The 15,850-nt window shown below is 37.4% G+C and overlaps 2 protein-coding genes across 2 annotated transcripts in view; one reads left to right on the top strand and one right to left on the bottom strand.

Moving 5' to 3' along the window:
- Positions 1-679: 679 nt before the first annotated feature.
- On the bottom strand, positions 680-6,227 carry LOC145903976 (sodium- and chloride-dependent neutral and basic amino acid transporter B(0+)-like). The gene is made up of 13 exons (XM_082992173.1): positions 6,073-6,227; positions 5,836-5,962; positions 5,597-5,728; positions 5,099-5,263; positions 4,923-5,030; positions 4,654-4,768; positions 4,317-4,455; positions 4,034-4,174; positions 3,386-3,614; positions 2,975-3,219; positions 2,466-2,675; positions 1,732-1,899; positions 680-1,606 (listed from the first exon to the last, which is right to left on the bottom strand). The coding sequence occupies exons 1-13, from the start codon at positions 6,082-6,084 to the stop codon at positions 1,418-1,420; spliced, it is 1,980 nt and encodes a 659-aa protein (XP_082848299.1). The 5' UTR covers positions 6,085-6,227; the 3' UTR covers positions 680-1,417.
- A 920-nt stretch (positions 6,228-7,147) lies between these two features.
- Positions 7,148-15,850, top strand: part of LOC145903381 (dynein axonemal heavy chain 2-like) — a 46,652-nt gene continuing 37,949 nt past the window's right edge. The window contains exons 1-21 of the mRNA XM_082991464.1: positions 7,148-7,288; positions 7,479-7,528; positions 7,595-7,726; positions 7,868-7,938; positions 8,101-8,286; positions 8,387-8,517; positions 9,170-9,298; positions 9,903-10,176; positions 10,263-10,448; positions 10,701-10,820; positions 11,231-11,404; positions 11,529-11,694; positions 12,017-12,163; positions 12,324-12,538; positions 12,807-12,941; positions 13,065-13,233; positions 13,502-13,612; positions 13,669-13,797; positions 14,150-14,335; positions 14,986-15,145; positions 15,491-15,683. Coding sequence (XP_082847590.1) covers positions 7,213-7,288; positions 7,479-7,528; positions 7,595-7,726; positions 7,868-7,938; positions 8,101-8,286; positions 8,387-8,517; positions 9,170-9,298; positions 9,903-10,176; positions 10,263-10,448; positions 10,701-10,820; positions 11,231-11,404; positions 11,529-11,694; positions 12,017-12,163; positions 12,324-12,538; positions 12,807-12,941; positions 13,065-13,233; positions 13,502-13,612; positions 13,669-13,797; positions 14,150-14,335; positions 14,986-15,145; positions 15,491-15,683 — 3,140 coding nt within the window. The 5' untranslated portion in view covers positions 7,148-7,212. The remainder of the gene's footprint in view (positions 7,289-7,478; positions 7,529-7,594; positions 7,727-7,867; positions 7,939-8,100; positions 8,287-8,386; positions 8,518-9,169; positions 9,299-9,902; positions 10,177-10,262; positions 10,449-10,700; positions 10,821-11,230; positions 11,405-11,528; positions 11,695-12,016; positions 12,164-12,323; positions 12,539-12,806; positions 12,942-13,064; positions 13,234-13,501; positions 13,613-13,668; positions 13,798-14,149; positions 14,336-14,985; positions 15,146-15,490; positions 15,684-15,850) is intronic.

Genomic DNA, 15,850 nt, shown 5'->3' with positions numbered 1-15,850 from the left:
AACAATATCTCGCTTTCGCACGATTTCGTTCGCAACGGCAAAAGTGCGACTTTGATCAGCTGTATCTCAGAAACCAGTCGCCGTATATCAAGCTACTTTTTTCGCCAAAAATGTTCTAAAGTTATGAACATCTCTTAGTTTGATTATCAACATGTTTTATTTATACGTGTCATATGCACTTTAAGTACATTCTCGATGAAACAGTACTAATAGCAGACAGAAAATTGTTGCTAAAATGGCCACCTTTACTTTTATTGTCTTTCCATATTTATATGGTATTAAAAACACCTTATTTTTTTTAACATTCTTGTACATCCAACTTTTTGCCTTAAAGCTTCAATGCCGAATGCTTCCATTGAGGCTTGGCATTCCTTTTGTATTAATCATTCATAGTCGATCCAGGGATGGCAAAAAATAATCACATGGACAGGATTACTAGCGGCCCACAAATAATGTGGTATTAATTTTGTGTTGATTTTCTAATCTGGCTACTAAATAATAAGTTTGGCCTTGAGACGGTTTGTTATTTTGGTTGGATGCTGAAAAGGTATAGCCTATATACGCCATGTTGCTGCATTTTCAGCATCTCTCGAATATCTAATGTAGCAGCACGATTTCAACTTGGGTTTTGAATTTGACTTCCAGCAAATCTGTTTTGCTGCTGAATAAAAGTCAAAAAAACCTTACCCATTTTTTATTTTAAGTAGGTTTTTTGTGGCCAATATCACCAAAAAAAGAATACGCTTTTTGTTAAATATTCTTTTCGTCGCAATATCCACTGGAGTATAGTTGTGTGTTATATATGACAAAAAAGATTCCAGTTTTGCTCCAACAAAATTGTAGTTCTCGTTGCACACAACACTATTGAGTTTTTTTCTCGTTCTGCTCGGTAAACAGGGCATGCAGGTTAGTGTAACGCGCCACACGTAAAACAAGAAAAAAGCGGGACTACTGAAGGTTCGTGATGAAGAAACGTGCATACCTCTGGCATGAGTAACCACGGAATTTGTTCTCTCGGTAAAGGGGCCTGTTTGTTAGTAACCTGACTCTGTTTTGGGACTATGGGGGGAGACGTCAAGCGGAACAGTTCGGGGGTTCGCTCAAAGAAATGCTGCAAATGTTTTTCTTCTTTTGAACGGTCACGCATTCCACTTCAGCACCAGTTTACACAGATGCATTTTGCATCGAGCGTCACACGTTTTTAGTATAATCATTTTTCCCACAGGCTTTGTTTGTAGTATGTGGCATAAATTGGTAAAAAGCGACAAAAACATTATTTGTTCAAGCAAATGCACACTGATTATGTGAAATATGCAGTAACATATACAAAGCAGTAACATTTATTAGGATGTTTCAGTAACATTTTGTTGTTAGTAAAGCGATAAAGCGCGATGGTCATAATGTCATTGAATTGACTTCACATTTTTGTTTGTGCCATTTCGTCATCCACCTTGTAAGTCGGATTTTCAGACCCATTTTCCTTCTTCTTGGCATCAGCTCTTTCCTTCACAATTTCCAATGCCTCGTGTGGTTCGTCCATGTTGGCATATCGACTGCCGCGGTGTTGTTTCAGGTAGGGACCCCAATCCGAAGTTGCCATTCCAGCCTGGTGAGAGAAAAATATAAAAGTGTTGTTGTTTAGGCTTTAACTTTATAAGTAAGTTATAAATTTTTTGCATATCCACTCTCTCGGTTAGCCATTATTAACAAAATTTCAGCAGAGAATGTTACCTTGAAAATGTTGCCTTTGCTTTTGTAGATTGCAATACCAGCGAATAGCGGAATAGAGATAACTGCCGCAGCTATAATAAGCCATCCAATAACATTGGCAAATGGTGGGTAAGTGTAATCACCATAAGTTGGAGTGGCAAAAGTCACCAAAGACCAAACAAGAACAGCCTAAAATTAATAGTAAAACAAGCATCATTTCAGTGCCCTAGAAGTTGTACCAATGTTGGAGAGAATTCAAATAGTATAATGTTTTTTCATGTTATAGACACTGGGAACCGACTTGCTGAAGCCCCTTTTTTATGCAACTGAATATGTGCGCCAAAGCAATGACGTATACGTTGCTGAAAGGGGTGCGGTTTGCCGTATGCACGCATGGCTGCTTTTTCTAAATAGTTGAGAACGAAACAGGAGACTGATAACAAACTGGCTTTCTTCAAGGCGAGAAAAATAGTTGGACTGGCATTTGGTTAAACAAAAAACTAATCTTATCCTGTTCAGTAAAATCTATAGGACAAAATCATGTGTTATATATCCGCAAGGTTTATACTATTGTTAGGCATTGGCAACCAAGAGATAACCTATAATAATATATAGTTAACTCCCGTTTCTGTTGTTATGGAACAAATATGCAAGTAAATCATAATATCATTTTTACCAAAGACTGTTTTAGAAAATTTGGTTTCATGTAGTGATTTAAAGTTGTCGTGATTCTGCACAAGCAAAAATGGTCTTACTGTCAAAAGTAAAGGTGATATGAAGAACCAGCAAGCTCTCCAGAATAACCAGAACGCCCAGCTTTTCTTTCCGATCATCATTTCTATGTCCTCAATAAACCTGTTTCCACCGTAGATGTAACAAACACCGAAAAGCTCGAAGACGGCAACCAGGAGCAAACCCCAACCAGCAGCATAATGATCGATTAGATTCACCCAATAAATTCCCGTCTAAAGCAGTTTGGTAAAAGCAGTTAGAAATAAAGGTAATACTGGGTTTCAACTATGTGAAGTTCTCACCATGCTATAAATGGTGGTGGTCAGAGGGTTTGCATAATTACAACGAATAGTTAAATCTACATACGTTTTTCATGTCAAATAAACTGTAATGTTGCAAAAAGGACAGCAAAACAAGCAACCTTATCGCGATTACAGGCGTGATTGCCTAATTACGTAACCATTTATTCTCATATTTTTCGTACTTACGTTGTGATACACACAAAAAGCATTAATGTAGCTGGTGGACTTACGTTTGTAACACAGACGAGGCCAAGCAAGAACATAATAACAGCGAGAAACAACATGAGTTGCCATCTTCGTGATCTCAATTGCCTCGGGTAGGAGTCGATTATGGCTGTGCTCACTGTTTCCAGGATGGTGAACTGACTGTCGAGTCCAAGTGTGAAGAGCATGAGGAAGAAGAGTACCGCCCAGAGAGGAGAGACTGGAAGTTGCGCAATCGCTTCTGGATAAGCGACGAACGCAAGTCCAAATCCTAAAACGATAAGGTAAATTACACATTTCCGATGTTTTACTTAATTAATTTATATAAACTCTGGATTAGGCGCTTTTCAAATCAATTAAATTTTGGCACTATTTTGGCTTTATAATATATTGTGAATCATAACATATAACGCCAGGCAAGAGGAAGGCGCATTTACCTGAATCAACCACTTCGTCTACGCGCTTTCCCAATCGAAACGCCATATGTCCCACAACTGTGAAAATGGCGAATCCGGCAAACAGAGAAGTGGCGCAGTTAACTGAGCAAACTATAATTGCATCGTAGAAACAGTTGTTGTTGAATTTATTGTAAGAGGAAAGAGCGATTAATCCTCCCCACGCTGCACTCAACGAGAAGAAAATCTGTGTTGCTGCCGCTTTCCAAACCTGTAATTAATGAGTGGGTAATAATGAGGGGTATGGGTCCTTTGTTCACTATACTGTAGTTGGTTCGTGTATTACGAATTAAAAATTTTAGTCCTTACTCTGCAAAGAACTTTGAAATAGGATATGAAAATGCCCATGGCGATATGTAAGGAGTAGTAAAATAACTCCAACTTTTGTGCTAGTAAACTATCGCCATTTTTAAAACAATGATTTAAACGATTTATTTTTTGATAAGCAATGTGGAGCCAATAATATGAATTTGTGACTGTATAGTCACCACAAAGTGGAAGTCTTTGCTTGGCCGTTTAGTCTGCAAAGTTCGTCTTATAGTCACACCAGCTGCACTGATGAGACCTTTTAGGTCGAAACAGTGGCCATCTGTCTGCAGCTTATACACAGATTTATTTTTTGTTGTATACCTCTGCATCGCCAAGTTTTTCCAAGTTGGATTGACTTCCAATGTAATATTGGACACCATCGTAAGCTCCTTCCAACGTCGCTCCTCTGATGAGAAGAATAAGCAAAACCACGTATGGAAACAAAGCGGTGAAGTAGACAACCTGTATTTCAACAACTTTAGATGTATATTTTCATTCTAACTTGTTTTCCACAAACACTAAATGAAGTTTTTTAGTAGTTTATGACAATAAGTTCGTTTTTATGTTGTTGTATATTTGCAAAGCACAAGAAGTTAATATGCACCTTGCCGGAAGACTTGATTCCACGTATAAGACTGTAGAAAACAACAATCCAAGCAACCATTAGGCTTAATGCTAAATGAGTATTCACCGATCCGTTGCTTTCCGGGTTTATGTCAGGAGCAAGATTTAGGGCATAATTGCTAAAAACAAAGGCGCATGATCAGATTTCATAAAATTTATAATAGCTTGTAAATGAAAGCCAATAGTATGTTCGTATGTTTTTTCAAATTGCAACTTTAGTGGCTTTCATTTTTAAGATATTTTAACTTAAACTTTTAAAAAAGGTAATTTTGTTAGCATAAACGCTCCTATGCTTTTTCCCGAAGATTCCAACTTACTTCCAATATTCCTCGCTTGGACTGGTACCTCTCGAGGATGTGAAGGTAGCGCACCCGATATCAGATCTATTTCTGCGAAGAGCGCCTGCCAGTCCTATGGCATCAATCCTAGAAACTGTGAAAATGCAGCATACAACCACATTAACAAATTAAAAATATATAAGTAACAGTTTTAAGTCGTTTATTTAAAACAAATTTGTTCAAAACCTGCGACACCAATCACTTTCCAGACAATTTATTTCCTAACCGACGAAACGAAAATATCGGACCTTGTCGAAATATGTCTCCCGTCCCTGTTAAAGTGTTTGACATATTAATGAAAGCTTCCGCGTCTAGGTTCTTTGTTATTCCAGTCAGGTTCACCGTGCAAGACTCGCCTGAAACAAACAGCATGTGAAAAAGCGTGAAACACCTTTAGAACAATTCTGGGTTTAATTTGACGTACTGAAACTGGTGCTGCAAGTCGTGGGGTTGTTCCACCAATTGCTGCACGATTCCCATGGCAACAGTGACGTTAATGACGAGAAAAAATAGAAGACGGTGTAAGCGATGATCACGTTGTAGTAGATGCCCACAAATGCACTCAGAACCACCATGCAAATCCCAACACCTAAGACGTAAAATTCACAAATATTTGCCTAAAAACAAAATATTACCATTTACCACAACTTTTAGACCTAGATATTTTTAACATAGGTGGATTATTTACAAGCAGTGTCATTTAAATTTATTATCAAAAGCCTCGTTTTCGCATTTTGATAACGTAAATTACAGAGTAATAGGATTAAAGTGCCTTTCTGATTACTTTAAAGAATACAAAATAGAAGCATTGTTTAGTAAGTTATTTGATACGGTCACCGCACAAGCACTCCTTTTTTTCTCACAATGCGCTGCCAGCTGAAGTGCGGTGTCAAGTTTTCTTCGTGTAATTAGTAAGACATACCTTTGAAAATGGGACTAAACTTCCAAACAGCGGTGGGACCAAGACTTGAAAATTGTCCTAAGGCAACTTCCATGAAGAAAATAGGGAGTCCGGCAAACGTAAGCATGATCACGTACGGTATAAGGAACGCACCTGGCCCAGAAAACAATGATAATCGAAAAGCTAGCGTAACTTTCAATTATTTAAATTAAAATGCCGAAACTACAGCATTGATTTTCTGGTAGAAAGTAAAAACTCACCTCCACCATTTTCAAATGCAAGGTATGGAAAGCGCCAAACGTTGCCCAAACCGACAGCATAACCAATACACGATAGAAGGTAATCTGCCTTTCGATCCCAGTTGCCGCGATCGGTGTTTTCGTCTCCCTAATGATGAAAACTTTGGTTGACTAAATGACAATCGCAAGTTTAGTTAATTGTAGTTCATTGCAAACATAGACTAAAGGAATTAACTACAAGTAGCATTTACAATATACCTCGTTAGTCATCTTAGAAAAATTTCAGCAGTTGGTCTCTGTTAAAAGCGGGCTTGAAGGAATACTTGTTGACAAGACGGAACGAAGGCTATATAAAGCCTATTGAATCACTGGCTCACTGGTGCGTTAACTTTTTCGTGGCTCGAAGCTGGCATCAGAAAAACATCTTGATGGATTTGCTCTGCTGCACCACTCCTTGGACCTTGCTAAAGGATCTCTAGACGACTAAGCACAACAGTTCAGTGTTCAAACAAAACTAAGCATTCCCTTTAGTTGGTAATTTTTCAGGCTTTAGTGTGTTGAATTATAGCTGAATGGTTTTGTTTACCGAAACGCACGGCGTCATGGGTTTGGACATCTAAACAAAAATTTAATTTAAATTTGAGTAAAAACATTTGAAGAAAATAGGCTCAAATTGAATGTTCACTAATGAAAACTTTCGGTTTTGAAACTTGCTTCATTCGAATAAAAAAGTAAGCTATTATGTAAACACGTTTCAGTTCAACACTACATTCACGCAACCGCAACGTGACAACTAGATCAATGGTGTGGAACCAACCAGACAACTTAGGAGTGGGTGTTTACCAGGCACAAAAACGAAGAAACCACTCATAATACTTTTGTGAACAATACTACCATACCCATGCAATCAACTTATTGCACCTGGATAAACAAAACAACTTTTGTATGTTAGTGTATGAATGAACGGGTTAATCTGAATTTATTTTGTATGACAAATAGGACGTTCATGAACCCAAAAAATAAATCGTTCAGGCAATGTTAATCAGTAAGGCCATGGTGCCTGTGAAGCCAAAATAATTGAAGGTGTTTGAATGGGCCTTTATTCGTACGAGATTGCCTCATCGTGTCTGTTGGAACATCAATTGGGTTGCAGCTGTTTTTAAATGGTTTAATTCAATTTTGTCACTAATTATAAAAATGCAAATCGAATGTTGTCCATTTAAATTTATGTTATTACTTTTTTGTTCTCCTCAGAATCACAGCGTTCTCTTTACCGCCGCAAGTGTGGGTGAACGTTGTTATAGCGACGGACTTTAGACACAGTTCAGTTCGCTGCTTTTTGAATTATTAGCGAACTAATAAAGTTGCCCGCACAAAGTTGTTTACTGGTCCATTAACATGGAAGAAGAAGGACCAGTAGAAGATATTGTTGCACCCAGTGCAGGAGCACAAAGCGCAAACAAGTCTCCAGCTGGTAAGTTGCTCGGCTGTCGGCAGTTAATTGACACAAAATGAAAGATGAAACTAACATTCATTTTTGCATGACACTGTTTAAATTAGCCCATTCTTTCAATGCGTGTATGCATTTCTAACAAAAACTGTTATTCCTATAACTGTATTGTACAGTCAACAGTTTACTTTTGCTAAAAATTATTTCTTGACAGGTTCGGTAAATGGAGGAGACAGTGGGTCAGACAATGGCCCAAGTGACATGGTATTTTCATTAGTCAAATTATGTATATTTTTTCAAGACATTTAGGTGATTTACACATTTTTTTAGACTTACTTGATCAAATCAAGGATTACAATAGGAGGTACCAATGCAGAATCATGGACAGACAATCACAACATGATCATAGAAGCTTTTCTCTCGGACAATAGCATGAAACTTCTTGTTGTTTACATGGATGCTGTAAATGTTTTGTTGTTTTTTGTTCTTTGCCATGAACAAAGTACCTTTACTTTTGTGTAAACCTTTTGTTTTGTTTTTACCTAGTTGAATTTCAATAGGGATGTTTAAGAATGTTTTTACTTAGTATTATTGTGTTTTTAGGTCAATGGATTAGTGGTTGAACCAACTGTTCCAAACCATCAAAATGCAGATGAACTTGTATACTTTATTAAGTATGTGATTTCATTGTTTGTTATTATCTATTTAAACAATTTACATTTGAAAGAATATTAATTGCTGTCCAAGGGACTACTGCATTGGTATTTTTTAGAGTTCACTTGACTGGACACCATACAATGAGCATTCCACTAATTTATATAAACCTTAATTTAAAGAGTGTTGAAGTCATCTACAAGAATCACACAAGAAAACTTCAGTTTGTTTGTGCAATGGGGAACTCTACGATCGGGATATATTGACAGTTTGTTGAGAATTATGAATGGAGTTTATGCACCCATGTTCTTCAAAAACCCGAATTGGCCAGACAGCATCAAAAATGATTTTAGTGCTCATCTACACAGGTTGCTTGTGTTGTGCATTAAAGCATGATTGTATCTGTTATTGTTATGATATCAATGAATTTGTATTTGGGCATGTGACATATTTTGCCTCCTTGTGTAGATTTCTGGCAAGTTTAACTGACATTAAGCACAAGATGAAGGGAAAAACAGTTTTGTACATACCAAAAGAAGGACTTGAGATATCTGCTCAGATCGTGGCCAAGAATAAAGAATTAGTGCAAAGATTAGAAAGTTAGTATTACATGTTAGTAGAAATTTTTTTGTACTGTAATGAATGTAATATATTTTTCTGTTTTCAATAAGCTATCCTGACTACCAGATCATTCTATATGTTATCAAATTATGGTTTTGCGGCAGTATAATAAGAAAATTGCCCAGGGTTTGATATGTGTGTATAATAGATATGTCAGTACTAGTGATGTTCCCAGTCCCGAATTATCCGGCCCGGCCGGATCCGGATAGTTAATAATCAAATCCGGCCGGATAATTTGGATCTGGCGGTTTTTAACACTGATTCGCGTATTATGGCAAAAATGTTTGATTGCCAAACAAAATAATGTTAAGGTTAGCCTGTCATGAGTGGAACAAATAAACGTGGGCATTTATTAATGTGGTATAACACGTCATGAAAAACCTTAATAACAAATAACAGAAAAATCTTACTTCGGCGAGTATAACAGACTGGGTCCCAAAAACGAGTAATTTGCGAAATGTTTGTCCGCTTTTAGGATATTGAAATCTGGGTATTGAAAATTGGTCAATATCCGGCGTAACACATCACTACTCAGTACATGTAATTTGCGAAATCTGGATGTTTCAAACAGGACTACAATGAGTTACATTAGCAAAACACAATACATATATACTTAATATGTTTGTTTAGCTGCAATGATTCACTGGACACGTCAGATAAAAGAGGTTCTTAATGCACAAGAGGCACTGGAAACTGCAGAAAGTGCGGGACCTCTGGAAGAAATAAACTTTTGGAACAACAGATGTATCGACCTTTCCGGTATTTTATACTCTAGTTCAGGGGCCCTGTGTTTTGCACTACACAGTAATCTAATGCAAGTATATCATGAGTATATACAAATAATATTTTTAAGGACCAGCCCTCAAAGATGGTAGATCAATACAATAAAACAAATAACCAGTTACAACTCTCTCTAGCGCAACCTGATATCATAGCTGCATGCATAAAGCGTATTTCATTCTCATATGTTCAATAATTTGTAATTCCTCTGTGGACCGGTTTGAAATGCCTCAAAGACCAGTACTGGTAGATGACCCAGCATTGGGGACCTCTGGCTCTAGTTTTAAATCAAAGTGGTACAACTAATGTTTTTCTGTAAGCCTAATAACAGATCAAATTGTGTTGAGTTGTCTGGAGCTGAAAAAGAGATTCCAAAAAAACATTTTATCTTCATAACTAATGTTAATAAAAGCAATGGTGTTCATCAGTTTCATAAAAATAATGACAAAAATACAATGAAAAGCTTGTTTCATGTAATTATTCAGCAAATGACCTGCTTAATGCAAAAACCCAGTGCAATGACTTTAAACTCACAAGTCTGTAATAAAATCTACCCTAATTAATTCCTTGCCATCAAATTTAGGTCTCAGCTCCCAGCTTGACAAGCCTGGTGTGAAAAAGATACAAAAGATCTTGGAAATTGCAAAGTCTTCATATGTTGTCCCGTTCAAGAAGCTTTCTAAACTGATTCAGGATGGATCTGCCCAGGCACAGAGCAACCTGCGTTTCCTTTCCTTGTTTAAAGCACCTTGTGAGAAACTGGCTACATCAACACCAAAAGATGTGCACAAGTTGCTCCCTGACATAGTAAAGACCATCAGGGTCATCTGGACTAACGCACCCCATTACAATTCAAGGTAAGGTAATTTCCACAAAGCCACGACACAGCACAGCCATTGAATTCTCAACAACGCAAGTCATTGTTACATTAAAATTTGTTCAGGGAACGATTGACGGCTTTATTTCGCAAACTGAGCAATGAAGTGATTCGTGTTTGTTGCCGCGAAATATCACTAGACCGTATTTTTGACGGTTATGTTGATAGTAGCATGGTTGTCCTCACAAACTGCATTGAATGCTGCTTGGCTTGGAAGGAAATATACCGAGTGAACGCGGTCATTCACCACAGGTACTGGAGGCACATTTACACTTTTTCAACTGCAATCTATATATTGGGGCGTGCTTTAAAGTTACGTATTGCTGTATAAGTTACCTTAGTTTTTGGCTACGACATAAGATTTTATTCTTCTTGGATCAAATTTAATTTTGTTTTGTAACTTGTGTGAAAAAAGTTTGAAAAATAAAAAACTTTATGCATTCACTCAGTTGTGAAAAACGTGTAGATATTGTTTTAAAATATTTGTCGAACGTGCCTTTTCAGGTTCTCCACATTTGGTTGGGTTTTGGATCAAAGCTCGATATTTGCTCAAGTCGACGCATTCGTCCAACGTTGCAAAGATCTAATGGAAGTGTGCGAATGTCAAAAGAATTTCGCTCGACGGTTAGTGTTGATACATTCATGATTTCAATGATCCAAATAACAGCGATTAATCTGTTGAAACTACACGTTACCAAATGGTAAAAATAACACTAAGAGTAATAGTAAGCCACATAATGGTTGGCGGAGTTAAATATCTTCCACTTTAACGTAATAGTCGCCCAACAAGTTGTTTGCTTCCTGTGTAACCTGATCACTTTGGTTTACGAACAAAGGATTCGATTGCCTGAAGTCGTGACTCGTTTGTTTAAACACCATTGTTAGTTAATTGTCGTTCGAAATATAATAGTTTGTAAACATGATATTTACCCAAGCAATATCTTCACGGTAATTATTCTATTGCATATTTGCGGAAGAAATACCAGCGAAACAAAATGATTATTCACACTTTTATATTATGTAATAATTCGCAGTGAGGACGGAAACAAAACGGATCTACCATCATTCTGTGGTCAACGCGGTCCATTTATAGAAAGGAGTTTGCTTGAAATCGAAGGAACATTTGAAAAACATTTGCAAATTCTACAAACAGTAAAGAAGGGAATACTTGATGTTAAAAACACGTCGTGGCATGATGATTACAACAAGTCAGTATCATTCTCACCCTGTTTTTAAATTGTCTTGATAACACAAAAAAGTAGAAAACAATTGTTTGTTTGCAATGCAGTACGATGTGTTTCCAAATTCAACCCATTACTACGCTTGTTGCAGATTCCGCGCCGGTGTAAAGGATCTGGAAGTAATGACGCAAAACTTGATTACGTCAGCATTTGAGACTGTGAACACTATTGAGGAGGGAGTGATGCTTTTGGACGTCTTCCAACATCTGTCAGCTCGGGAGTCGATTAAAAGAACAATTGACAAAAAGACTGTAGAGGTACAAATGTAACAACTCAGTCAATGTATCTGTAACAAAAACATCCCTATGGTTTGCAAGTGTAGTCAATACCAATTATTGCTGCAATTATTGCTCGTTTTCTGATATCGCATGTTTGTAGCAGTATATAAATGTCGTCACGATTGTGGGATTGTGTAAATGAACCAGAATCAGTCCACTTTATCTTTATTTATTCACTACACATATTGTTTTTTTCGTTATTGCTTGTACTTTTGTGTCAAAAGATATTTAATTCGAATATTCACATTTAGATGAAATATGCATTCTGTTTTTTCACCTCGTTGTTTTTGGCACACCACAGGTTTATTCCATGTTCAATGAGGAATTGAACAACGTAAAGAAGGAGTTGAGTTCAAAGGTCACCAACATGATGGCCCACCAACCCAAGTACGCGGGAGCTGCTCATTGGGCTCGTGCACTCAAGCGTAGAATAGATCGACCAATGGAGGTTAGTTATTTCTCCAACTTTTTTACATATATTTTTATAACCTTTTATCGCATTAACACTCTAAAAGTATCACATATTGTTTTTTTTTGTTATTATTTGAACAAGTCGCTATAATAATAGTATATACGCCACAGATAATATTAAAAAATTTCTTTTCCAGGAATTGAAGCGAGCTTATTTTCTGCCTGAGATCGGCCTCGGTATGGAAACACGCACAGCTTACCAACAACTTGCCACAGCTCTTGACGAATTTGTGAGAAAGACCTTCAACGAATGGACTGCTACTGTGGATGACAGCAGCGTAAAGAAGTTGGAAATATCGCTCATGCAGAAAGGAGCTGTCACGAAAGATATGTTGAACATGAACTTCGAACGGTTTGTTAACATTTGTATGACATTGTCTTCGGGACTTCATTGAAGTTTGCAATAAAAAATGCAAAAAAAATCAGAACGATTTACAGTCATTTAATTTAATAGTCTGTTCTTCTGGCACAATAAAAACGTAACTTTATTAACCCACGTTTCGCCTGCTAAACTCCTTCGTCAATTTATTGTTTGTTACTTGAAATGCAAAAAAAATATTTTCTCTGTATCTTGTGGATTTATTTCCCTTCTCAGAAGTTTAAACACGGGTCCTTCGCAGGAGTATTCTGAAACTATTCAACGAGATCCATTACTGGGAGCGTCTCATGTTCGAAATTCCTCATTACGTCAATGACGTCTACTCAAAAAGAGAAGAATTGCGAAGTTTGCGAGAACACGTCCTGTTGGTCGTCAGGTCAGCATATGATTGGTTGCCTAGTTGGGCGTATAATGGGTGTTGTCCAATGTTACAAATTGTGCAATCCTTAACAAAACTGCCATCAACGACGTTTAACCAATGCTGATTTTATTTACGTAGGGACTACAACCGTATCATTTCCGTGCTTTCGTTTGAGGAGCGAGGACTTTTCAAGGAAAGGATTCGCTCTTTGGATAAAAAAATTCACCCCGGTCTAACTAAACTTACTTGGGCATCAAAAGGAATTTCTGAGTATTTTGTTGGTGAATGTCGTCTCCATTCTAAGAAGGTAATTTGTAACCAACCAATTAAAAGCGTAGTCCCCTTCCGTTGCATTTAATGATTGACATTTTTGTGGTTGTAGTTAAGTGTAAATGGGTTTTAACATATCGTTGTGTATAAAGTTTAAGCAACCTTCAGCAGTAAATTTGTTTCCTTTGATTCGCAAAATCAACTTTCGAAATTACGCTGCCGATTTCTTTAACTGACTTTGGGTTGTTTGTGTTTCGTCACGTGTTTTGTTCGAAGTTTCCCGAAACTTTTGTATGTTGGCAAAGGTTCAAGCGATAGTGGATGATTACAAGCGGGCAAACATGACGATTGCACAAAACTGTCGGAAGATCAGCGAAATGTTACTTGTCCACCTTGACGGCAAGCGAATCTACCAGGTAAAAAATGTGTGTGGAAATAATATTTATTGTCCCGAGTAATCGTATTTTTTCAGGAGCTCGAGTTTCAGGACGACCAATATCGACACAGAAATAATGTGCAGAAGAAATTGGAGGAGATCCATCAAGGAGTTTTACAGACAATGAAAAACACTTACCAGGTGTTTAAGACCGATGGGATGGATGTAAGTTTTTAACTGATTTTACAATATTTTAGTTTGCATTAGACGGAGGAAAGACCTTTGTTTTTTTGAGTTGTATAAAAGTATTGCGTCGCATTTTCTCAATGACTTACGAATGACTGCAATCTTGCACCGTAAGAAAATTACAGTCTCGTGGGCGCCTGACTCGATAACCGTAATGGTTTGATTAGTGTCCATGCCACTTTATTTCTTGTGTTCATTGTTCACCCGTGTAGTTATTTTTTGGTCAAATTACAATCGATTTGTGAACATACTCAAACGCAGGTACATGAAGTGTTCGAAGATAATGCAAAAATCCACACTACACTTCATAATTTTTGTTAATTATTTATAGGTCCAGCAGCACTGGGTGAGGTACACTGAACGAATCGATCAATACGTTGAAGATGCTTTCCGACTCAACGTCAAATCTTCTTTGCTGGAAATATCGAAAGCAATCAACGGAGATGGAAAATCATCTCCAAATCCTCTCTTCCGCGTGAAAGTCGTGTTAAAGAATGGGAAAAATAACACACCTGTTGTAAGTCACAACAAAAAAGAAACATTTGCATAATATATGGACAAATTCAAAAAATGTTTTTTACGCAACCCCTTAATTGAGCCAGAGAATGTAGTGTGACGACCTCGCTTTAATGCCGAGCCGAATATGTTGGTCAAACCAAACTAAAACAAGTTCACTGAGTCACACAGAAATTAGGGAGCACCATCGATATACGCTTGTATCCAACATCACTTAACCACCAAACATGGAGATACAAGTGTCTTAACAATGGCATCTCATATTAATCTAATGTATTCCTCCTTGAAAGGTCCCCTTCAGTTATTGGACAAGTAATACAATCAATAATATTAGCAGCAGTTCTTTTTGGGAGCTATGAACCGTTTTTAGGCACGATAACATTAATCACTTCCCCACACTGTCACCTCCCGGATTGTGTGGTTTGGATTCACTTTCCCTGTCCGTTCTTTTATTCTCGCTCTTTTTTCAATTATTATCACTTCTTTCTTATCGCTGTGGTTTTATCACCATTACTGGATTGTCTGTGGTAGATTCTCATTTCGTTAACTGAGGGTCAGCAGCTGCACGGCGGGATGTACATACTCTCTATTTATGCCAAACATATTGTTTACTGGTATTTGTAATGATTCTGTCATGTGTTTTTTTTGTAGGTGGAATTCTCGCCGACTCTTCAGCAACTTGCCACCATCGTTCGCAACGTCAGCACACAGCTCACTAGCGCCATCGCTGGATTTAAACACCTGCCTGAGATCCTTGCACGGAGTAAACGAATGCATTATGAACACAAGGAAAGCATCGCACTTATTATTGGTGGGTTATGGTGTCATTTACAGATATGTCTCCGAAGCATTTATTTTGTTTAGAAAGTAACCGGGGTCGACCCATTCAGTGTAACACAATTTTAGGACTATATGTAGAGACTGGTTCACTATTTCATCACAAATATGTTCTCCATAAAACTACTGATAACCATCAGACGTTCTGTTATAACTTTGCTCACGTAACGTAACAGACTAAAGTCATGTTTTTGGGTGGTTTTAGGATCTAACAAACCTCTGTATTAACAACTGCTGGTTTAATTGTAAAGACCTTCAACAAAAGTCACATGACTATTCTCATTACGACCTTATTGTGGGAAAATGCTTGTTATCGCAGAGAAAGACGAGGAGACTCGTAAAATTCACCGCAGCATCCAGGATGGAATGGTTGAGAATTCAAAACATCTTCAGAATTATCTCACAACCTGGGATAACTACAAGGAGATCTGGGAAATAAACAAGGACGCGTTTATTCGAAGATATCAGAGATTGAATCCACCTGTTGCAAGCTTTGATGCTGACATTGGAAGGTACGCGAACGAAACCATAAAACTTTTCAGGCAAAATATCGATTTGTAAACGCACAGATATGCTTCTTTGTGAAGTTTAACGTATTCGCTAATCACACAACACTTTTACTATGTTTTTTTGTTGTTGTTTTAAGTCAAAGCTTCTAGCTAAATTTAGGCGCCTAAAT

Source organism: Ascidia mentula, chromosome 5 (genome assembly GCF_947561715.1).
Source record: "Ascidia mentula chromosome 5, kaAscMent1.1, whole genome shotgun sequence".
NCBI lineage: Eukaryota > Metazoa > Chordata > Ascidiacea > Phlebobranchia > Ascidiidae > Ascidia > Ascidia mentula.
This window is presented reverse-complemented; position numbering and strand designations above follow the sequence as displayed.